This window comes from Brienomyrus brachyistius, chromosome 15 (assembly GCF_023856365.1).
Source record: "Brienomyrus brachyistius isolate T26 chromosome 15, BBRACH_0.4, whole genome shotgun sequence".
Taxonomy (NCBI): Eukaryota; Metazoa; Chordata; class Actinopteri; order Osteoglossiformes; family Mormyridae; genus Brienomyrus; species Brienomyrus brachyistius.
The window spans coordinates 15,305,934-15,330,255 of NC_064547.1; the positions used below are offsets into that span (position 1 = coordinate 15,305,934).

A 24,322-nucleotide genomic window follows, 5' to 3' on the forward strand; every position below is an offset into this window, starting at 1 on the left:
TTGGAACTACCAAAAATAATAATTTTATTTTCATTTACAGATATAGTACAGTTTTGAATATAAATATCAATAATATAGAAAAGCTGTTTGATCGGTGAGAACAAAAAGGCTGCTACGTTCAACGTAAACAGGTGGCACTAATCACATTAAGGTTATTTCCGATACTTATCAACGCCAGGCATGCGCAAGAGTCATACTAAAGTAATCAGCCGGTATGGGATTCCTCATCTTCAAATGAAGTCAGCTTGAGTTCAGCATTTATTGTGCAAATCCCAAAATAAATTTGCTGTACATTTTATAGCAATTTCATGTAAAATAAAATATTCAAAAACAAGAATCAACCCCTTTCTTTGACCATGGAATATACAGAAATACTGATGCAAACAATCCCAAAACAAACAAAAAAGTCTCTCTCTCTTGGCAAGACCAGACCACCAGCACAAACCACCAAGACCTTTGGCTGGGCACAGACCACGAGCACAAACCACCAAGACCTTCGGCTGGGCACAGACCACGAGCACAAACCACAAAGACCTTCGGCTGTGCACAGAGCACAGCTAGGGCTGTGTGATACGGCCTAAAAATAAAATCTCAGGTTGTTTTCAACATACTGACTCACGACTTTGATTTTTTAAATAATCGTTTTTAAGATGAAGACATCATTAAATACGCTTATTTTAACAACACGTGTAGATGGGATAGGGTTGTATTAAAAAGACTTTGGGTTTGATAGCGCATATATGGGGTCGATTTTATTTAGCATCTGAATGAACCCGTTTGTTTCCATTGTATCTATAGGTACCACATCTTTGGCGATATGAAGCATCATGGCATCTGCCATTTCTTTTCCCTGGGAACCCTTCTTATTGTATGGAATGTAAGGTGAAAACTATGCTGTTATCCTTACCTACTATTTAGCCAGCGTTCAGAAGCTGCCACTAGCTTGCGCATCTCGTGGAGCTACACAGTCCTGCTCCTCAGCCTCTGTCTGACATAACAAAATAAGTTTATTATGCTGCTACCTTCAGTAGCCTTCAGACAAACCTTTACAGTGGACAGTGGTCTGTTCTATGTCAGACTTTGCATAATCAAACCACGTCAAAATAACCGAGGAGAGACGGGCATCTTTTGAGACGCTGCCGTCTTGCTTGGTTTGTTAGTGTCTGAAGGGGTGCAGCCTGGCACGGTGTGGCCCCCCCAAAGTAAAAAAATAAAAAAATAAATAAATAAAAACCTTATTCGTACAAAAAAAAATTGGGAACTTTGCAGGCTCCATGTTAATGAGGCAGTTTAAAGGAATTTGCAATATTAATTTTACATATCGCCCTGAACAAAAAGACTTGAATTAATCGATAGAATCGATTTATTGCCCAGCTCTAACGTGAGCTAAATTAACTGGCCTACAGAAGACAGTTACGCTCTTGAATTGCAATTCATGTCTTTACTGTAACTTTCCACACATAAGTTAAGTTGCAATGAATAAAGCTGTCAGAAAGCGCAACTCCCACTCCGATGAAAGCAGGAGATGCAGACTGGTAACCGAGGTATGTGCTGGGGTGGGGGGCAGGGGGGGTGTATCCTGCTGTGCGCCAGCATCATGCCCAGGAGCTGCTTGCAGTCCCACAGCCCCTGGCAGAGGCACACAGCTCCAGTTTGTTCCCGAGATCTTCCAGCTGGGTCCCTCCCACTCGCAGCTTCTCCCTGCAATGATGCAGCACACGTGTCAGAAGCGGGAGCCGGCGCCGACGTGCCTCTTACGCATCACACATATATACACCTTGTGTGTTCATTCAGCTCACCTGGAACACACACCACAAGCTAGAACACAACCCCCCAACCCATAAAACGTGACCAGTTCTCCCACATCGCCAGCCACTCCCCTCCACTGAAGCACTATCAGAGATCAGCAACGACAGAGAGGGACGACCAAAAAAAAACAACATATAATAACCGGCGGCGTGCTGGAGAATGCGAGCATCTGAGAGCACCTTCATCTTCGAGGGAGGTGGAGGAGGAGGGTGTACAGACCTAAGCTGACGGAACCGTCGCCCCCCCCTGAAGGGTCTCGAAATAAATGTCAGCACTACAGACTAAGTCTGTAAGATTCACAGAAAATCACTACAAGATTCAACTTGCTCCTGAGCTCTTTCTCCTACTGGCTCCTCCCACTCAGAGAAGGTACATCATCATATTCAAACCACCCTGTACCTGCGATTTTGCCCCAGGCACAAACGCTGCTACAGTTACCTTCCCAGTGAAGACTGTTCCTTCACTGACACGCTGCACGTCCCACATGTAGAGCAGCACCATCACATACTGCCAAAGGAGGCCGGTCTGTGTTGCTGCCTGCAGCCAACTGGTAAACCAACAGGTTCATCTGGTCTGATAATAATAAAACTGACAGTGACCCTAACATTACAGCAACTAACCAATTCACAGGTTCCTTTGTTAACAAACAGCATCCAGCTCACTGTGTTGTGGGTGCAGCCTAACACGTTTAACTGGAAATCTACAGCGTGAACTATCCTTACAATGCAGATCTGCCCAAGCTCAGCATCACAAATGGCAGGAAATGGTTATCAAAAGGCCAGCTGTTAAGCAATGGACATGGCGTGTCACAATCCTGCTAAGGCAGGGGTGTGCAGGTTTTTGGGATAACCTTTGTGTCAGCTGTTCAAGCCCAGGTGTGAGGACTCCTCAGCCAAGCAGCCCTCCACTTCTAAATCTAATGAGGGAGTTCCAGTGAAAACCTGCACACACAGCGGCCCTTTCTGGGTAAGATCACCCGCCCTGTGAACACCCGCAAACACAGCAGCCCTTTCTGGGTAAGATCACCCACACACACAGCGGCCCTTTCTGGGTAAGATCACCCGCCCCTGTGCTAAGGACATCTGCACCTTTTTTTCTTCCTTCTCATGTCTTGGTGTTGACGTTTCGTGACCAGAGGGACGGGGTACTGTCGGCCTACATGATGTTTGCACTTCCCTACAATCAGTGTTTCAGGTCCTAGCGAATAAGCCCTCATTTCTCCAGGTCAAGAAGGTAAAGTTCACCCAGATAACATCACTGCAGGAACGTGCATATGGGGGTCAGCGGGTTTCCCACTAAAAAAAGCACATTGTAAACAGACACGGGGTCACCTGATCCAGTTCTATGTCAAATATTTGTATAATTTTACAAGCACCTTAACAGAGCATCGGACCCGGGAACCACCTACTTATGGGGAATTACACATACAACAATAACAAATTTATTTTTGTATAGCATATTATCACAACATTACATCGTCTCAAAGCGCTTTACAGCATCCTCACCCAAAGCCCCCAGTGAGTAAGCCATAGGCGACAGTGGCAAGGAAAAACTCCCAAGAAGGAAGAAACCTTGGGAGGGACCAGACTCAAAGGGGGAGCCCATCCTCCAGGGGCCAGCAGGGAGAGTCAAATAGAGAGATGGTTAAGTGCCAGAGATGGGGAAGCGCCAAGTCACACTGTCCCAATCATAAGATCTGAGAAATAACTGGAGAGCAGGGAGGATGACAAGCCAATGCCGAGTCTTCTTCCAATCGCCAGGCAACTAGAGGTAAGGCAGCGGGTCAGACATGGAAGATGACACAGGCAGAACGGCGAGCTGGATGCAGGGACGTCACTGGGGGAGGCGACGTAGGAAAACAAACCAGCATGAACTGGGGTCCATCTTAGATTACAAATGTTAATGGTGAGACAATGTCCCTGTTTGGCAGTGGGATCAGAAGAGGAAGAGGAAGGAGAACAGGGTCGGATGGTGCTTATTCCACATAGTGTCACCTGCACAGAGGCGCAGCCTCCAAGGGCGGGATGGGAGAGTGACTGTGTCAGGAGGCTTGGATGGCAGCAGGTGAGAGAAGGGGAGTGGAGGAGGGCAGGGTGAAGGACAGACTCTCCAAATCGGAGGTAGCAGAGGGCCACAGAGACTATGCTGTTAGAACATCAGAACGGCACCAGTTTACATCTTAAGGTCAGCGGAGCGATTTCTCTGTAGGGCCCCTGATTCTAAAAATAGGATTTATCCTTTTTTAAATTTATGTTCACCATTTGCACAAGTACAGGTACATTTGAATTCTTTTCTTTGACTACCCCAACTTACTCTGTCACATCTGATAAAAGCATCTGCTACGTAAAAGTAAGCTTTCTCACTTCTACGTCCGCCAATACAGACCCCATGAATCCTTAACTAAGCGACACAGAAGCCTGGCCAATCAGAGCACACCTCAGCCCTCCTATATTTCACCTGCCCAATGCTCTTTGCCGCCTGGCACCGTTATGGGCTAAGAGTGCGACGAATGGCGCCTTTGTATGGCGGGTGAGCAGGAGGCGCGCTGCTGGCACAGGAAGCAGGCAGACTGACATCGCAGCTAGCAGGAGTCTCAGCCCGAGCACGTGGGCGTGTAGGAGGAAGCAGGCGTTGGGGTCCCCGCCCTGTAAGAAAGTTCTCCCAGTTCCAAAACTTCTTCACGGCAACAGAAATAGTGCTGCTGTGAGACTTCAGGAACAGCTGCTGCGTTGCAGAGCGGACATCATTCCAGAGACGACTGAAACCCACACAGCTAATAAAGGTCAGCAGCAAATCACAGGCTTCTAAAGGGGTCTGGAACCAACACAAAGGGAACTGTTTTTCGTGGCTTATGTGAAGACTCACAAGTCCACTGTGATCCTTATATGAGGCTTCCATTTTACAGACATCTGCTGCAACTATCTGAGATTTCCAGACTTCCTGTACTCAGAGGACCCGTGAAGCATCACAGTCCACAACCTCCAGCCCGAGGGCAACAGAACGACACCATGAAGCCAAGGAGGGTCCCTGTTACATTTTGTATCTGAAATGATCAAACGTACACTTTCCTTCCCCACCGGAGAGTCAGAGTAGCACAACCCCTACCAAGTCTTAAAAAATAAACTACTGCAGCTGCACACAAAATCCTGCCAGGAAACTTCAAACTGGTCAGCCTCAAATCTGAAGGCTCAAATCTAGCCTCAGCCTTTTTTCATGAGCATGAAATACCTTCCCGAACCAGAATTAGCTCGTTCTCTGTTCAGCGCTTCGCATAAACAAAGGCAGCCCCAGAGAATGCCTGCGGGCAATTTGCATAAATAGCAGGCTTGACAAATGGAATTGTTCTCCAAAGTAATAACAGCCTACCAGCAGCTTGATTAGAGGGACATGGTGTTCTGAACATGTAGGCCATAATCTGTAATTTTGATTGAATTACACAGCTTGTTAAGTCCCGCTAATCAATACGGTAATGAGTACGGCTCATGTTGTTCAGCCACAAACGTGCCTAGAATGAACAGACGATGCTTTGACTAGGAAAGGTAAGATCTTAATGGAAAGGTATTGGTTTCTAATCTGGAAGGGAACTTTCCTCCGGCTGTAAAATGGCGGTTCTGCTGTGAAACTTTTAGAAGCCCCCGTCGAAGCAGAAGAACTCGCCTGCAGAGTGTGGAAGACTCGGGAAAATGAACTGCACAGCTTGACAAAGGAAAGCCACCCCGTGCACATCCTCGACTCCTCAATTTTCTTATGAAGTCAGTGGGATGTTGACCGGGCTTTAGGACACAGGACAAGATTTCTACATGTTCTTGTTAATGTGTCCAAATGTGTTTGAAAGTCCACAAAGCCACAGCATATCGCGGTTCAACACACCTGTACTCATGTCGGGAAAGACATCGAAACAGGTCGTTGGCGGTGAACCTTGGCTTCTCCGATGTGATCTGCAAGAAAGGACAGCACATGCAAACACTGACTTCAACCCTCCCGCTTCAGATCAGAAGTGTTAATCCAGGTTAATCAAGTGTTAATCCAGGAGAAGCGACTTCCATGTCAACCTTCCTCAACCTCAGAAAACCTTGACACTTGATGGAATATTGATTTTGACCTTGATTTCTATTGGGCACATTGCATAAGTTTTCAGGATTTATTCCTCCAACACATCTGAATACAAAATTGTTCATATGCAAAACTGAAGATTAACCATGGAGCTACAGTAATACTAGCACTGATTATTATCATATACGGCATATAGTCGCCTATTTTATGTATGTTCTTATATCAGCTTCACCTGAAGAAATACAAGATGTTTTATTAAAACACTTTAAACACTTTGCTTAGCAATTATTAGCTCGTAACTAGACTGCCAGTGAAAAATTACGGATTTCCAGTGGTTCCAAAGCACCGACGGTTATAGCTAAATTCGACAGGGCAGCACACTGCCTAAGAACATAAAAGGCAGCTCAAACTGAACACCCACTGAGCAGGATGAGAAGGAAGACCTCACCTCAGTGGAGCAGATGAAGGTGAACAGAGACTGCACGTCCTCAAAGGAGCAGTCGGACACAAGCACTCTGAAAGGGCAGATCGACAGACGGTCTTAGTATGAAACATCAAACATCCTCTACAGGGCTGTTTTAACGACCACTGAACACAATGTGGCATGATCAAGCATAATTCCGGAATGCTTAAAATGTCCTAAAATGCTAATTTACAATTATTTAACACAGAGGCGAGGAACCAGTTCCCTGGAAAGCCGGTGTGGCTGCAGGTTTTGGGATGGCCTCTCAAATCGGCCAATCACAGTGGGTCCCCAGGGCTGAAGTTTTATTGGCCACTGTTTTATTATTGGCTGACTGAGGTCATCCCAAAAACTGCACCCACACCGGCTTTCCAGGGAACTGGTTCCCCACCTTTGATTTAAGAGATGCTTTTATCCAAAGCAACATACAACTGAGAAAGCTGAGTCCAATCCCTGGAGCAATAAGGGCCCAGTGGTGAAATCACACACCACACCCAAAAAAAAAAAAGCGGATGCAGGTTTGAACCTGGGTCCTTCAGCATGCCAGCAGTGAGCTGTAATCAAACGAGCTATCCAGCTCTTCGGGAGAGAGAACATTCCGCAAGCAAAAAATCTCAAACTATTCATGACATGAACTTCTACTGACGACAAGCTTGTTATTTTAAAAACAGAAGTGGGAAATGAGGATATTAGGCAAGACACAGAACAGCAATTAAAGTAAATCATGTAAGTTATTGGGGTCGCGGTTTGTTTTCTCCATGTGGGCCAAAGTGACAGAAACAGTGACCTATTTAAATCAAAACCGGAGCTGCTTTCACAATAACAAATCAAAATTAATCATCGGGACTGTAACTGAGGAAAAAGTTTTGCCAACTCACTATTTGACCTTTTGATGATAGAGATCACTAACATCTTGATTTGAATTATATCACCGGAAGGAAATAATTACACCGAAACATCAACGTTAGGCTGACGGACATCCGGGGCCAAAACACAAAAAGGATCAAGTTAGGGGAAAAAAATCAACTGATCAAGTGACCAGAGACTTCAGTCAGGATGCTGACAGTAGCAGGATTTCATCAGGCTGACAAGGAATTTGCAAACAAGTCAATTACTTGAAAAAATAACAGTGGAGAGAGAGAAAAGGGAGGAATGGGATGGGGGGGGTGAGAGGTGCCATTAAGAAGGCTACCTCCTGCATTATACATAATCCCATCTTCTTCAGCTGCTGAATAATGGAGCGAGTCGTGGGACTGGATGAGTCACTGTGTTGAGTCACGGTGTCCATCTCCTTGGGAACCAGAAGGGATCCCCTTGCACAGCAGGAATCGTGTGAGAATGACCGCATTCAAGACACAGCACGAGAAGTGTAACTAGACCACACTCGCATAGGTCAGATAAGCCTCCTGACAACGCTTTGGACAAACACAGATACGCTTCTGACCACAAACTGATAACTGGTTATGAACATTTAGTCGTAGATCCTCTTGAATATAGGAACCAATACATGCAAGAAAATGCTAAACGCAGGACAGGGTCTTTGGAGCACATCATCATGGATGACACACAAACGATGTTCAGAAAATTCAGACGAAAGGGATTTCACCTGTATTGGAGCTTACTTTGACTAACACATGCTTGTCATACTCTTTGAAGTATTCCCTTTGGCTATGTGTGGAGACAAATGCTGGCAACCACATTGTATTTCACAAAAACCACGAAAGCCAGGAAGCATAAAAACCCTCAATCATAAAATCTCACAAACGTCAAAGTCCCAATCATACAAACCTGCCAAAATCAGCCGGTACAGAAAGTGGTCAACGATTATTCTCACAAAGGGCTTAGCTAATGAGTGTCATGGTGACCCTACCCCAGGGGGAGGATTAACCGCGGCACCCAACTGAGGGCGCCAACGTCCCCAAAGGCAGGCAGATAAGCGCATTCTTTCACGCCATCGTAAATTATGGTGAAGTTAGTCACCGATATTCCTGGACAGCAGAAGGAAACTAGAGTAGGGAAGCCGACACGTTCACAGGAACAGACAACAACGGAACATGAGTCTCATCACCTATTCGGTGATTAAAATTCAGAACTAACCAGCAGACTTTAAGCCCCAACTGGAAGGCAGAGCAGCAATTATTGTTGACCTCTTTGGACTGGTGGCCGGGGGCATTACGATCAGGTACCACCTTGGTGGACGGGGGCATTACGATCAGGTACCACCTTGGTGGACGGGGGCATTACGATCAGGTACCACCTTGGTGGACGGGGGCATTACGATCAGGTACCACCTTGGTGGACGGGGGCATTACGATCAGGTACCACCTTGGTGAATGTGGGCATTACGATCAGGTACCACCTTGGTGGACGGGGGCATTACGATCAGGTACCACCTTGGTGAATGTGGGCATTACGATCAGGTACCACCTTGGTGAATGTGGGCATTACGATCAGGTACCACCTTGGTGGATGGGGGCATTACGATCAGGTACCACCTTGGTGGACGGGGGCATTACGATCAGGTACCACCTTGGTGAATGTGGGCATTACGATCAGGTACCACCTTGGTGAATGTGGGCATTACGATCAGGTACCACCTTGGTGGATGGGGGCATTACGATCAGGTACCACCTTGGTGGATGGGGGCATTACGATCAGGTACCACCTTGGTGGACGGCCCAGCTCCCTGAAAACCTCCCTTAAATCCACAGTGATGCGTTGAGCCATTTTACTCATTCCAATTTGTCCTCTTTCTTTATTTCGCCATGTCCAAAACAAATTACAGCAGTTAAGATACAAAACTTAATCTCATTTTGACATATAAGGTTTTCAATTATACCAATGCATGGTCACTACATTTATCAACCCATTTTACTAAACGCTGTCACTGAGATTTTGGCCAGAGACCTGGTTCTGAAGTGATGGGAATTTATTTCTGTTGGAAACGGAGGCAGAGTGAAACACAAGGAGTGACCATTGACAGCTTCAATGAAAGGAGGTCCAAGCTCTCACATATACAAAGAGACGAGCAATTTGTAGATGACCTCCCCTCCATGGACATTTCAGGCATTGCATTTTTGGAGTCCCATTCCTTTACTCTCTCTCTTTATTACAGGAACATGGGTAATTTAAATTTTTTAATAGACATTCCTCACATCGAGACACAGCTTGCCAAAGTATTTACGACCCTAACCCCCTGGCAGGTCTTGCGAGGGTAATCCTTGATGGTCAGTTTTAAAAACTTCTTCCACATTCCGGCCATTTCACCTTACAAGACTGGCAACAAGCACTACGATCAAGAAGTTATTCATCCCTGTAAGGAAGCATCCATTGCCAAAATATTTATCTTATCCAACAGACAAGTCTTATGAGATTAATCCTTGATGATCAGTTCCAAAAAATTTCTTCCACAACGTTGAGGACTTCTACAATGAGAAAATGGTCTGTTCATGAACATTTCCGAGTGTCTGAACAAACAACTCATTGACCAGCTCTGGACCGCAATGCGACCACTTGCTGGGTTTAACTGAAACACATTTATACTAACAGGTAAACTGCACCAGTCTCTCCTCTATTTGCCCTCTAACTTAAATTAAAACTTAACCTGACCTCACCCTCTCATTCTAGTTTCCACCAAGAAACTAAATTAAATGCAGCAAGCTTCCCAGAAACGAGAATGTCTGACCTCAGACTATGCTTGTGAAGACAGTGCGTAAAGCACAGCGTGTATCAGAACAAGATAAATAGTTTCACCACCAGAGGAGAAGCGTTGCCACACTGTGAAGTACAGCGAGTGCCGTCATCTCGGTGTGTCATACAAGTAAGGCTGAGGAGTGAGGAGATCCCAGCAGGGCAAAAAAAGGGGTTGCAGGGGGAAGGGAGGGGCAATCGAACGTGCGGTCCGGATCCAATTATGTTCTGGTTTGGACTCCACCAGTTGGTGACCAGTGATCAATAGAATGACCATCAGGACGCAGAGGGTAAAAAGTCACGGGACGAGCAGACAGTCACAAAGAAGATTAACAGCGGTGAAAAGGAAAGACAATGGGCAAAGTGACTATGAGAAAGAGGGACAGGGGAGGTTAAAGGGCTATCAGAGCTAGGGCAGGCAGGGGGACAGGGGAGGTTAAAGGGCTATCAGAGCAGGGGCAAGCAGGGGGACAGGGGAGGTTAAAGGGCTATCAGAGCAGGGGCAGGCAGGGGGACAGGGGAGGTTAAAGGGCTATCAGAGCAGGGGCAGGCAGGGGGACAGGGGAGGTTAAAGGGCTATCAGAGCAGGGGCAGGCAGGGGGACAGGGGAGGTTAAAGGGCTATCAGAGCTAGGGCAGGCAGGGGGACAGGGGAGGTTAAAGGGCTATCAGAGCAGGGGCAAGCAGGGGGACAGGGGAGGTTAAAGGGCTATCAGAGCAGGGGCAGGCAGGGGGACAGGGGAGGTTAAAGGGCTATCAGAGCAGGGGCAGGCAGGGGGACAGGGGAGGTTAAAGGGCTATCAGAGCAGGGGCAGGCAGGGGGACAGGGGAGGTTAAAGGGCTATCAGAGCTAGGGCAGGCAGGGGGACAGGGGTCGCTGTACCTGTGGGCGGCATGTAGCAGCTGGCGGATGGTACCGACGAGCGAGCACAGGCAGGAGAGAGCACCCTCCGGGGGGGGCTGCCTGCTCTCAGGCATGGTGGTCTCCATGGAGCCTGGATCAAACTGGAGAGCCGTGAACACAGCAGAGCTGGGGCACGGGGATGGGGGGAGGGGGGGGAATAACCTAGAGTCACCATTCTGCATCACACAATAGGTACAATGACCGCCTCACAAATTCATGCACTAATTAACAGCACTGAACACAAGCTATAGAAACTGGCCCCATGAATTCAATGGAAGGATGAAAGAGAGCAGAGGCAGTGGAGGAGACCCGTTTCCCAGAACTCTCTAAAGCTCTGCTTTCGGGATTTTAGCAGAATCCCCATAACAGATTTGGGGGGGGGGGGGCACAGCCATTCAGAACCATGCTGGGCCGAACACGCTGGCTTCTCTGCTTTGGATTTCAGATCACCTGATCTGGCACGCGTTACTCCAGATGTTCTCAAACACCTCCCACACCACAAGATGTGAGGGCTGGGTCTCCAACGATCCCTCCTCCTCCGACATCATGGCATCCATGTTTGGGGAAGTCAGTGGGCTTGCAGGGACATCTGTTTCTGGCTAAACACACACACACACCTCAGATGAGCATCGCTGAAATAACATGGCTGCATTTAGACATACAATACAGGCTTTTCACGTAAAAAGGTGTGAGACTCACAGGATCGAAAGGTGACTAGTTCAAATCCCAGGATCGGCAAAATGATTTCCCCAGAGCAAGGCCCTTAACCCCCAATTGCTCCAGACAGAGTCTAACCACGTTTTCTCAAAAATGTACATCTCTCTGAATAAAAGTCTGTGCTGAATATGTACAATGAACTTAATGGTGATGATTTCAGGCTTGAAAATCCTAACAACGCAAATCACTCATAGCAACTTGGAGATAAAAAGAAAAAAAGAAACCTAAAAGTATAATGGACCACAGCGTGTGAGTGACCGTAGTAACAAAGAGGGCATTATGCGTATTCCTGTATCCGGAAGCTTCTGAAGGGACCTGCAGGTCCCATCCCCACCTTGCTGGGCTCCTGCAGCAGGGGCTCCAGGGCCGACAGGGACCGGACGATCTGGCCCTCATAGTCCGAATGCCGCCCGAACGCCCGCAACAGCTGCTGGGCCTCCAGAGCCGCCCGTCTGACGGCACATCTGTCCAGCATCCTACCTGGGGGGGGTGGGGGGGGGGCACGGCCTTTTAGGACACCAACTCGCAGGACTGTATCACCAGCCCACATGTCAGTGCGGCAAAACCGCTGCAATAACATCACTGCTATAAATACACCACTATGTCCTTTATGTCCTGGTGTAAAACAGCCTGGAAAAGCTCAGTACTTGTCAAGAGTCTTGATTGGGTTTCCTCTCCTATGAGTTTTTTTTAGAACTGTTGTTATGATTGTAAAGCAGCACTCATAGTCTGGCAAACACACACCAGCATTTTTCCACGGTGAATCTGCCCAGATATTTTTGTGGGTTTTGCTGCTCATGGTAACCAAGTGTATCATCTTCCTCTGTGTGTGTGTGTGTGTGTGTGTGTGTGTGTGTGTGTGTGTGTGTGTGTGTCTGAACCCTCAAATGGATCCGAAAGGACCCCAAAAGATGTGTTTTAAGAACCATTTTCCAGGTTTGAGAATCTCATACATCACAACATTCCTAGTTTGGGCTGAGTTTCATAAAACGTTACTAGTGCAACAATCACCGTAACTTCAGAGGGAAAACTGAGCATGAAACAACCCTAAGCCCTTGATGTTAAGATCCTACCAAAGCTCCAGTTTTAGTACCGAGACTGCACCCAGGTTCTGCTGATATAATCCTGCCATGATTTAAATAAACTCCTGATATCTTCTTGGAGAGAAATAAGGACTTTGCTAAATCTCTGAGGCTACAACAAACCACATCCACGGCCATAATATGAGGAATGTTTGAGACCACAGTGAATCAACCTCAGCACTGGAATCTACGACTCGCTTATAAGAACAAGAATGTTTATGTTCATTCTGCCAACTCTCTGAGCTTCAGGAGTTCTGCAACTCCAAGTATACCTGCTTCCAGTAATACCCTTCGGACCAAGCAAGATCTAAACCCTAAATGCTGAGACTGGGGCGAGACCCGAGCGGTCTGCACTCATAAGTGATATTACCAAGATGCTGTACTTCTGCATTAAGGATTGGGTGTTTGATTACAGTTACCGAATGTCAGGTTACGATTACTTTTTTCTCTAACCTCTAATAATGACTGCATTCAGCAAAACACCCCACGCACTCGCATTAAAAAAACCTATATGACCATAACGACATTTTCTGAGTCAGCAAAACTATTTTTAAAAATGAAAATCCTTGTTCTGTTTCATCAAACATAAAATTTTATTTAGCTAACATGAAATGTTAACGGGGAAAAAACAAAAGCTGGTCAAATATATATAAAAAAAAATTATATAGCTGAACATTTAACAACTAGTTTTCCAACTCAAAAAAGTCAAAAACTTTCAACTTAAGTTGAGAAAACTCAACTTGATAAAAAAACTTATTTTTTTACAGTGTAAAGCATCTAACTTTTTGATGTTCTGTTTACACAGAGTCTGTAAAATGAAAATGCGCGTTAAATAAAAAGGGCCATTGAAACAGCACTCAGTGACAGAGCTGATCTTAAACTGAAAGGCAAAAAATATATATTACAAGCCTGTTTTCTCATGCTTCTCACCACAGCAGCGTTCATTTCCTGGACTATTCTACTTTCCCAGAAGCCTTTGTGTCTGAGATAAATGTGAGGTTTTCTTTGGTTTATAGGTAAAGGGGATGACTGATCTGAGCAGCAGTGACGGGCGCAGGGGTGCGGTCCTTTGCTCCTCCGGGACACGGTTAGGATGTCGGCTGGACCCCGCCTTTCCGCGATGGTACTTTTCCACTCGCCCTCTCAGAACACGGGAGGCCCGGCCAGGCCCTGGGGACTAGCACGGAGCTGAACAGAACTGGGTCACTCCGGGCCTCAGACCCATTCCCTGGGTGCTGAGTAGCCGGAAAAACAGGAACGCAAACACACTCGCGCTGTCATCCTCTGCCCTTCCCAAAGCTCAGCATAAAGCAGCTGTGCTTTAGCACAAATAACTGCCATTGATAAAACGAGACGCCATGTTCTTATAGCAAAACTCATCTATCCTCCAACTGCTTATCCTTTGCAAAAGTGAACCTGGAGCGAATCCCAAGAAGCAGAGGGATTCGGTTGGGGATGCAGGACGCCACATACACAAACTCACAGACAATTTAGAGATACTAATTCAGCTTTTGGACTCCTGGAGGAAACCGGAGCATCCAGAGAAAATCCACATAAACTGGGGGGTGAACATGCAAACTCCATATATATTGAGGGAAGCAGGAATCGAACCCACAACCCGGGAGGTGTGAGGCGACAGGGACACCCACTGAGCCACAGCGCCACCCTCAGGCAACTGCATTGCAGTGCGACTCATACCTTTGCAGAGCATGTCGCGCAGACATTCGACAGTGCGCAGGAGGTTCCGTTGGAAGACGTTTCCAAAGACAGCGATCCAGTGCTTGGTAAAACAGCGCAGGAGGTCACACAGGGTCCAAGGCGGCTTCACAAACACGATCTAGAGGCGACGCGGGAAAGACGGCAGCACGACCTCAGTAGGAACCATCGTTTCATTACTATATTTACAGACCCAACTACCGCAATCGTCTACGAATCCTATGAGGAGCGACAGAGTGTTTACCTCCTCCCACAGATCGCCATAGGCAACCTTCATCTCCTTCATCAGCACCTTTGACAGCACCTCCTGCAGGGCATCCTCCAGCACAGAAGCGCAGGTGCCGAGCTCATGGGAATCGACTGCGGGCGTCTTCCTCCCAGTCTCAAAGCCTCTGTTCCCAGCTGTTAACAGCACATTTAAAAACAAACAAAAAAAAACGCTGAAAAGCATAACAGCCAGGAGCCTTGTGCCCCGCAGCATCCGCTCGTTCGGTAAGAGGTTTTAGGCATGCGGGTGAATCGCTGGAGGCAGCAGAAGCACTGCTGAAAGAAAGCAAAGGGCCACCGTGGCTTAAAGGAATGGGCTCATAAGACATGGGAAAGGAAGTCTCAACAGCAAAAGGGAAAGTAATACAGCATAACATTAAAACCACTTTCCTAGACGGTCGAGCAGGAGCTGCGATGACGTGAAGCAGGCTTGGGCAGTACAACGGTGCACCCTGGATTTTAGCCCCAAAGAATTATTTTTAACACCGGCAAAAATACAGGCTCTCTTTCGATTAAACTGATACAGAGACGCTGTATTAAGGTGCTATACTGCAGGGCACAAGCTAGTGCATACAAATAAAGTTCTGAAATCTAAAGTCGCCACTTTAAAAGTAGATTTTTTTTAATGATGGAAAATTTAATAGAACAGGGAGAACAGCGGAAGAATTACTTGGAAGTAATAAAGAAATAATTTCCTCATGGTGCCCATTTGCTTGCAGGACTAATATTTAATATGGTTCGCAGTGATCTTCTTCTGACCTTTCTGACTGACCTCTTTCTGCAGGCGGGGGGCCCCAGGAAGTCAGACAGCCGCCGGCCTGGGTGCCGCATCTGACCCGCTCCGCCTGGGTCTCCAGGTCATCCTTGCTCAGGGCCCTGACGCCGCTCAGTATGGCTTTGCTGCACAGGTTCTTGTCGTTGCTGCGCAGAACACGATTGAATAGAACAAAAAAAAAACAAGAAAGAATGACTCATGACTTGCAGGCCATTAACAGAGGCCGGCGTACAGAGGCCGGCGTACAGAGGCCGCCGTACAGACAGCCTTCAGCGTTGTTGGAAGACACACAGTTCGGGCATAAAAGCCACTTAACCATATTAAACAATGCTAATGAGCACAGAATGTCATCGCTGCATTATACGGAGCCCAAGTCTTACGTGCAGAGAATAAGGGTGCCCCCTGGGTATATATCCTGGTACTGCAGACAGCACTGCAGCACACGGTCATCATTATTCTCCGCATTAAGCGTATCTGAAAGCAAAGAGAGCAGCTTGATTACAAGGTCACCTGAGCTTAACCGACACCTTTACACGTTCAGTGTAGCCCTCACCTCCCGCTCTGGCCCATTCTCTCTTACGCCAACACAACAATCCCCCAATAAGGAAGACCTTCCAGCTGCTGGTCACCTTATAAGACACTTCACCATCTCCACTGATGTGCTGCACAGGGGATCTAGCTACCATAGCAGATTTCTAACATTTTCATACATCTGCCTTTTAAGGGGACATTTAAAAGGGCATCAGACATTAGAAAACATCTGCACAGTGATGCAGGATTTTAATTTATAGGTGGTGTGTGGCTCTCCGAGTTAGAAGTTTAAACCTGCACCCAGAAGGTCACTGGCTCAAATCCCATAGGCTGTAAGTCCAAAAACTCCAACTGCGCTTAGGTTTAAAAGCCTTGCTCAATAAATTCCTTTAAGTTGCCCAGAATAGGGCCTAGGTGCCCTCCCCATGACTAGATGTATGGGCAATGGATGGACAAAACCAGAAAGTGGCAAGTTCATATGTTATAAATGTATTTATAAAAGCCTCTGTAACCTTGTGAACTTCCTGTCTCCTCGCCATTCCCTCCCAGTTAACCCAGTTAACCCCATTCACCTAGCCGATGCGATTCCTCCCCAGGGACACATATTACCACTCGTCCATCCTCCCTGATGCCTGCATGGTATTGAAGTGGACCTGCCGTTTCCCACAAATAACCATATTTAAAGAGCACATTGGGGTCTTTTTATAATGGGAAGTGCCAGAGGAAAAACTGCACTGAAAAGTGACATTTTTAAGCTCTGCTCCTCATTGCACATCTTCCACTCAGGCATCCGAAGTACAACTTTTGCTCACGCCCCGAATCCGTAAAATACCAGCTCTGTGATGGCACCAAAAAGTATTTTCCATTTATGCCAGATGTACAGGAGTCACAGAAATTAATGTTAGTATTTTCCTCAACCTGTTATTGACACCTGCCATATCAATTTCTGTGTCCACCACTTATATCCTTTCAGTGTTTCCCCTACCATTATATTAGGGGGGGCGTCCGGCCCCCCCAACGATACTTCCCACCGCCCCTTTAAGGTCAAGTTAATTTTATTTTCTATATAAAGCCAGATCACAACGGAAGTCATTTAAGGTTACCAGCCTTATGTTAGTTATCTTATTTACACAATAGCTTGTAATTTCTCTCTCTACACGATCGCGCGTTTACAACTCTTCTCTGCTCTCTGTATCGCGCATGGCGGAGCTCCGCCCCGATGCGCACGCACAGACACGCGCGCGCACGCACAGACACGCGCGCGCACGCACAGACACGCGCGCGCACACACAGACACGCGCGCGCACACACAGACACGCGCGCGCACACACAGACATGCGCGCGCACACACAGGTGAGCACACTCCCACTAGCGGACAGAGAGCGTGCGTCGGAAAATATGTCGAGTAGCATCAGCAGTGTAAACTGTGAAAGGGAACTCTCAACCATGGTCCCTTTCATGGTCCCTAAATACGGTTCACAATGGGAATTTCACTTTTAAAGCCTAACAGTTAATGCATTTGCAGGTCAAGACAAACATCCGCAATAGGCTGCAAGGAGACCATCTTACAGCCTGCATGCGGCTCTCAGTAAATGGGCCAGACGTCTCTGACTTCCCATATCAAGAGGCTCGAAATGTTCTTCCAGAAGCCAGAAAGATACACTGCAGTGACGAAAGCTGCACACTTTGTGGACGATTGTCTTAAAAAGAAATGTTCTGATGTTTAGTTCAGTTCTTATATTGACTGTTGTCATTAAGAGAAACACGAACACCATGAATCCTGTCAGTGTCCGTCTGCCTCCGCCCCCCCCACCCAAAGCTGTAAATCTAGGGGAAACACTGCATTTGCTCCCCACTGCCAGTTTACCATTAACACTGGAGACATCCTAAGAAATGACGCCCTCTCCTGGTGAAAATCCTATTCAAGTTCTCATTTTTTCCAAAGCTTTTGAAGTCCAGTCGCTCCCCCACATAAGCACATCTGATATGCTCCCCTTCTTCGCAAGTCCGCCATGAACCGTTAAATGGGACTATTTATGGAGCTTTCCAAAAGATCGCAGAAACTCACAGATGAAGCATAACCCAAAAATAAAACTGAAAATTATTTGAATAACAAAAAAAAAAAAATCACATAGATGGGCTGGCCCCCCATCCTGGGTTGTTGCCTGCCTTGTGCCCATTGCTTCCGGGATAGGCTCCAGACCCCCCGCGACCCAGTAGGATAAGCGGTTTGGAAAATGGATGGATGGATGGACGGAAAAATCACATAATATACAAATATTAGACATACGTAATATTTGTTAGTGTAAATGAATACTATATCTTTAATATTCAGTCTTAATATAAAGTCTGGGCTTGAGTACGCTGTACATCGTTGTCTCATCAAACCAGCCTGATATGCTAGTTGCCTGTGGAATGTTGCGTTTCTCACAGTAATGTTTAAACTTTGCAGTGCTGTTATTTTCCATTTTTAATAATGGGTCCAAAACATAGCGTTCCTAGTGCATAGAGCAGTAACTTTGTAGATACAGGGTCATAATTTAGATGGTTTGTATAAACTGTTGGAGATATTTCAACTGATGACTTGGTTCTTATATGAGGAGTATATTTTATTTTCTACTTGGACTAGGAAGCTACCATAATACAGCCCTGCCTGCAATCTCCCCTTTGCTGCTCAAGCAGAACACACACACGCATCAACAAGTGTTGGGGTTAGTGACACAGAGGAATCATTTCTCAGGGCACTTATAGGGCCTTAAGGGGGAGTCGGACTACTGCGTATTCCGAGATACGACTGCCTAAGGCTTTGCAGAACATTCTCTCTCCACCCATGGCGCCTGGGAGAAACTTAAAACAAAGTGGCACTCCCTGTCTCTCCAGCCAAGGCCGGGAAAAAGACTAGTCCAGACTGGGAAGGAGAGTGGCATTCCTTATCTCACTAGCCAAGGCCGGGAAGGATAAGGAGGACGACAGAAGACGACACTTCTAACAAATGCGATTTACAGCAGAGTCTATGCATTCTAGCTCTAGTAACATTCCTCAGTCTTCCGTTATCGTCCACATTGTAAAAAAATGTCTGGATTGGAAATAACAAAGCAATTTGATGTTCAAAGTGTACAGCAGAGTCCTGTTTGTTCAGAAATTGATAATAACGGGTCGATTGCAACTAACAAAGTAGAGAAATAAAGTTAGCAACAGAGAAACGTTCAAGAATAGTATTACAAAGAGCACAGGCTAGCAGTGTTATGGCAGGCCTGCTTGGAGCCGGCACTCACAGGCTGTCTTCGCGGCCTGCTGCATGGACTGGCCCCACAGCCGCGGCTCCTGGTTCTTCAGGCAGGTGTAAATGTAGTGGACGGCGGGGACTGCTTTGCACGCCACATTGTTAGACAGCTTTCCGTTCTTCAGCGCGTCCAGCTCCTGCATGACCACCCAGGGAATCAGGATGATGGGGAATCCTAGAGCTGCTGGACAAGAAGCATGCTTCACTATGAATGTGGGGGGGGGGGGGGGGCACAGCCATGTTTTCCTGGAGAAAAGGACCACAGAAGCCATGATCTATACAACACAGGACTAAAAATGGGATCAAATTCAGGAGAAAAAGCCTCCAGAGATCTAAGGATGCAACGTCTGGGACATTTTTGACAATGATGCACCCAAGCTTCAGTGGTTTCTGAGCTTCAGCGGTTTCTGAGCTTCAGCGGTTTCTGAGCTTCAGCTGGCTACTTCTACCCCCTGAGGAGCACTGGACACAACCTCAACGTCATGTACCTCCAAGGCCAAGCGATTTCATTTTCTTGACAAAGTCCAGGTGACTGAGGAGGATGTTGGTGTCAAGGACGATGAGAGGATCACGCAGGATTTCCTCTTTATCTGCCATTTCAGGAACAAATACACAGGCTCACATTTGCAAAGAGAAGAGACTCAAACTCAAAACTACAGGACAAACACCAGCATAGAGTTTCCCTTCATGACTCGGTTTAAGGGGGAGTATGGAGATCATATTAAAAAGCATTGCTATTAAAAAGCAAATGATTTGGCACTAGAAGGGACCTCACTTGAAGATGAACTGGTGAACTCCTCCGACAGGTCGATATCCATGGCGGTCAGCTCCCCGTAGCTCTCCACCATATTGACCCGCAGCTCATTCTGAGAACGAGCTCGGTGCAGCTCCTCCACCACCTGAGTCTGAAACGCACACACAACACTGGGGATGCAAGTGGGCACACACAAGGACACACACACCGCCGCATGCATGCAATCACTGCATTATTATTAGGTAATACTGCACGATGATGATTATCCATCCATCTTCTACACTCTTTTGTGCTCTACAGGGTCACAGGAGTCCGAAGCCTATCCCGGGAACTACAGGCTAAACACCGGGAATAGCCCAAGATAGGGCACCGACCTATGACAATAGGGCTGCACGATATTGGGGGGGGACCACTTTACAACATTAGAAATTTTTGTGATTAATACTGCAATAACACAGTACTGAATATGCGTTTTGAGTCTCACGGCAGGTTATACAGAGGAAAAGTAAGGCAAGACCAGGTGAGTAGGGGAGGGGTTGTGAAGGGGCTGAAATGTGCAAAAAATAGAAATGGTAATAAATAGTAATTACTAATTAGTAATACTTAATGAATTTATGAATAGTTATTTAAAAAGTGATAAAAGGAAGTATTTATAGTTGGTCTACCTTTGCAAGACGACCCATCCCACCACCCATGTCACTATCCATTGCCCAGCCGTAATTTACTAATATTAGTGCCATTAATATTGCACATTGTACAGCTCTATTAAGAATGACTGTGACGGATGTTTCACTGTACACAGAGCCTGCATGTCACTCCCGAGTAACAAACGAGTAAATTATATCAGACTTCTCTGAGAGATTAGTCATAGAAAATGACCTTTTGTGTCAAGCTGCAAGAAAGTAGTAGCATGATGTGACTGTTATAATTTATCTTGCATGATAACACACATTCCTGTGATGTAATTATTGCACATCGTCATGACGATGCTGAAATGATACACAGTGCAGCCCTGCATCACAGTACTATGAATGCTACCGTTGGTACCTCCTGATCATTGCTGAAGGCTTCAGTGGTCCTAGGAAAAACTCTGTGACCTTCTTTCTGCAGCAAAGCACATGAAAAATACACATATGAATAAACACAGGACTCAGATGATAAAGCTGCTCCAAAGGGTGAACGGCAGCCAAGCATGAAGTAATGCTTGGCTACAGGAGACAGGAAGGACAGCCACCACCCCTACCAGCGAGTCAGTGTTGCGAGGCCTTTCTGGCACTGCTGGACGAGGGGGGCTTCCCTTTCGCCCCCCCTTTGACGACGGACTGGCTTTGGGCCATTTCTTCACTGCATCTTTCTTGCCCAGAAGTGCATGTTTCGCTACTGTCCTGTCTGTATAGGGGGGGCATCCAGATTCCACAGCACCCGTGTTTGTTTTGACGCGTTTCTTTTCACGTCTGCTTAAGGGCCGTTCACAGGTTACATGGCTGCTTAAGGGCCGTTCACAGGTTACATGGCTGCTTAAGGGCCGTTCACAGGTTACATGGCTGCTTAAGGGCCGTTCACAGGTTACATGGCTGCTTAAGGGCCGTTCACAGGTTACATGGCTGCTTAAGGGCCGTTCACAGGTTACATGGCTGCTTAAGGGCCGTTCACAGGTTACATGGCTGCCTTGCACCAGGTTTGTCTTCTTCTGTATTTTGAATCTGATGGGTTCCCAAGGTTTCGGGCATGGCGTCTCGTCTCGGCTGCTCCCTGACAGCTCTGGGCCCGTTTTGCCCTGGAAAGCCGGCCGGTATGCGTGTGTACCAGGGGAGTCCGGTTTCCTGTAGGTATCAGGCTGCTGACGTGGAGCGTGCCTGGTGGAATCGCAGGCTCTCTTTTTCTGATGGTGTGGGCTTGGGCTTTCCAGCTCTGACCCCGATCTTCTCTTCAGATTACACCTTTCTGGCTTCGGGTCACTTTCTGGGCAGCTGAAGCGGTCACAGGAAGATTCCCCGCTAGTCTGCCTCTTGCTGAACTTCCTCCTTTCCTCGCTTGAGCGCTTGGACGCATGCAGACCAGATGGAACCAACTCGGATGAGCAGCTCTCAGAGATGCGGGGCGACTCCTTCAGGTCTCCCCCTGCACTACACCTCGAGTCTCTCTCTCCACTCTGCAACAGGCTCAATCTCCCCAATTTGTAAACAGGCTTTTTGTAGACTCTCTCCTTGCCCAGGTTATCCCCACTGTGACTCGATAAGGAGGGACTGTCTCGCAGCAGATGACTTTGGTCTTCATCACGCATGCGCCTGTGAAATGATACAAGCACATGGGTTAGAGTTATTTTTATACTATAAAATGTTAACATTGGCAATAAGTGGAGGTTGATCGGCTTCAGAAAGAGAAAATCATCCCGAATGGACACCACCGTAACCGAAGATGACTGCTTTATTGAATTCTCATGCACGAGGAGGTTCCCCACACAGCCAGTAGTAGAACCTCCTCCCCTCACAAAGTGACTATTATACACAGTGGGAGGTGCTCTATCCTGCATAACTCTTATATAAGCCAATCTCTTATAAATTGAGGTTTCCTCAATCCTCCTCCTCAAACTACTGCTTCCCCATGTTATTAATATCAGAATTACACACAGACACCACTGTCAGTTTCATTTATTAATACAAGTACTTTTTATAGTTTTGACCATACGTGTGGGACAAATTAAAATCTTCAGTATAAATATAATTTCGCATCCAAGCGGGACCGAGGTCACACGCCGTTTACTTATTTCCTATTTTCCCATCTCTCGGAACATCCACGATGTTCGTTCCCCTGGCATGCCGCTGCCTCAGCTTTCCCCATTTCCCTGTCTGGCCAAGAACATTCAGAAATACATACACAGACAAACAAGTCAAGGTTTAACCGCAGTCCCATCATTCACTGCTTCTCCAGGCCTCCTTTCCCATTCACCTACCACAATTTTCACGGAAACAGAACTGAAATACATTAAAGTCACATGCAGTCATGACTGTTGAGTTTTCCAAGCAACAGGAAAATTAGTGCAAATGAATGCATCTTGAAGTTGTTTGTAATGTTTTATCTCATTGAAAGACACTTTGGACAAAAGAGTCAGCTAAATAAAAATAAATGAAAAGTTCTGCAACGTATGAACATGGAAAGAGAGCAGATTCACATTTCTGCATGCATTCTGCAATTGCATTTGGTAAGGAGCAGTCATTTGGGCTTGTGGAGATTTCCTGTCCCTTATGGTCAGTATGCATCTTCTGTACCTAAGAATTTGTTTATTTTAAGAAGTGCTGAACAAATGTACACCACTAGTAAAATATGCAGTGGGTGATCTGTCTGGGTCCTTCCTGCTAATGTTTGCCACCCAAATAGGATTGCACTTGACATCCCCTTTGCACAGCATGCGGTTGAGCCCCACCATAGTAAACGGGTGACCTGACCACCAGGAGCCAGTGCCCCTAAACTGCATTTTTATGTCAGTGAGGTAACTTGTTGGATTTAATGTAGCCAGGGCTGAATGTAAGGGAACAAAGATAAAGCCCATTTAAACTGGAACAGCTTAAATCCGACAAGGTAAGAAATCCAGGTGGTGAACACCTAGCCCAGGAGTGTGAAAGACAAGAGTTTTTGGGAATGTAAAATCTCACATAGTTGCATAGGAACAATAAATGCATTATGCACCATTATTAACAGCGCTGTTCACAACCCTATAGTAGATATGAGTATCATTGGCCAGGGTGAAAAAATAAATTAAAATTAATTCAATAAAAAATTATTTAATAAAAAAATACATTTGAATAGTACTCCTGCCTCATCATGATTTGTCTAAATATCGTGTCTGAATATAAACTCACTCCTGCCATTCTCACCTGAACTGACTGGTGCTCCGGCACTCCTCTTCAGCGACTTTGTCTTTCTTTTTGGTGTGGTCCTTCATGTAGGATGACTGAAAAGTTTAAACATAATGTTACATTGATAGTGTATAACTGAATATTTCAGCCATAAGCATACAAAACACCGAGTGATGCTTCAGAGTACTGGGGTAAAGCCGAGGGGATATTTATTCATTTATTCCCAACAAGATTGAAACATGCTGGCAAAACCAGGGTGAGCATATTCTGCTTGTGGCATCAGTGGCAAAAGGAAGCGGTGAAAGCAACGCAAACATGAACACAAAGTATTCCGTCACAAGACAGCAAATGCTAACGTGAAACAAATCAAAACACAGACATTTCAGGGATTTTACATCCCGGAAAAGAAGGCAAGTCCAGGA

At 46.4% G+C, this 24,322-nt stretch overlaps 1 protein-coding gene and 2 long non-coding RNA genes across 9 annotated transcripts in view; 2 read left to right on the plus strand and 1 right to left on the minus strand.

The window, feature by feature from the left end:
- swt1 (SWT1 RNA endoribonuclease homolog) overlaps window positions 1-24,322 on the minus strand; it is a 26,548-nt gene continuing 2,226 nt past the window's right edge. For 2 of the 4 annotated variants that reach the window (XM_048975982.1, XM_048975984.1), the window contains exons 3-18: window positions 23,919-23,995; window positions 21,287-22,331; window positions 21,091-21,147; window positions 20,065-20,194; window positions 19,778-19,879; window positions 19,282-19,473; window positions 15,856-15,949; window positions 15,473-15,621; window positions 14,678-14,835; window positions 14,416-14,554; window positions 11,970-12,115; window positions 11,369-11,517; window positions 10,898-11,044; window positions 6,311-6,377; window positions 5,680-5,747; window positions 1-1,701 (exon numbers count right to left, since the gene is read on the minus strand). In XM_048975982.1, the coding sequence (XP_048831939.1) occupies window positions 1,596-1,701; window positions 5,680-5,747; window positions 6,311-6,377; window positions 10,898-11,044; window positions 11,369-11,517; window positions 11,970-12,115; window positions 14,416-14,554; window positions 14,678-14,835; window positions 15,473-15,621; window positions 15,856-15,949; window positions 19,282-19,473; window positions 19,778-19,879; window positions 20,065-20,194; window positions 21,091-21,147; window positions 21,287-22,331; window positions 23,919-23,995 (2,826 nt within the window). In that variant the 3' untranslated portion in view covers window positions 1-1,595. Of the gene's footprint in view, window positions 1,702-5,679; window positions 5,748-6,310; window positions 6,378-10,483; window positions 10,671-10,758; window positions 11,045-11,368; window positions 11,518-11,969; window positions 12,116-14,415; window positions 14,555-14,677; window positions 14,836-15,472; window positions 15,622-15,855; window positions 15,950-19,281; window positions 19,474-19,777; window positions 19,880-20,064; window positions 20,195-21,090; window positions 21,148-21,286; window positions 22,332-23,918; window positions 23,996-24,322 lie in introns of those variants that run through there. The other 2 variants (XM_048975983.1, XM_048975985.1) reach the window with 2 other exon arrangements.
- LOC125708470 (uncharacterized) lies at window positions 8,527-8,990 on the plus strand. Of its 3 annotated transcripts, XR_007382485.1 has the most exons (4): window positions 8,527-8,643; window positions 8,678-8,779; window positions 8,814-8,881; window positions 8,950-8,990. It is a non-coding gene; the product is annotated as an uncharacterized LOC125708470 (long non-coding RNA). The 3 variants fall into 3 exon arrangements; XR_007382486.1 differs by lacking the exon at window positions 8,814-8,881 and having other exon boundaries at window positions 8,678-8,813; window positions 8,916-8,962; XR_007382487.1 differs by lacking the exon at window positions 8,950-8,990 and having other exon boundaries at window positions 8,848-8,922.
- LOC125708468 (uncharacterized) lies at window positions 10,319-10,808 on the plus strand. Of its 2 annotated transcripts, none has more exons than XR_007382484.1 (3): window positions 10,319-10,406; window positions 10,495-10,626; window positions 10,715-10,808. It is a non-coding gene; the product is annotated as an uncharacterized LOC125708468 (long non-coding RNA). The 2 variants fall into 2 exon arrangements; XR_007382483.1 differs by having other exon boundaries at window positions 10,539-10,626.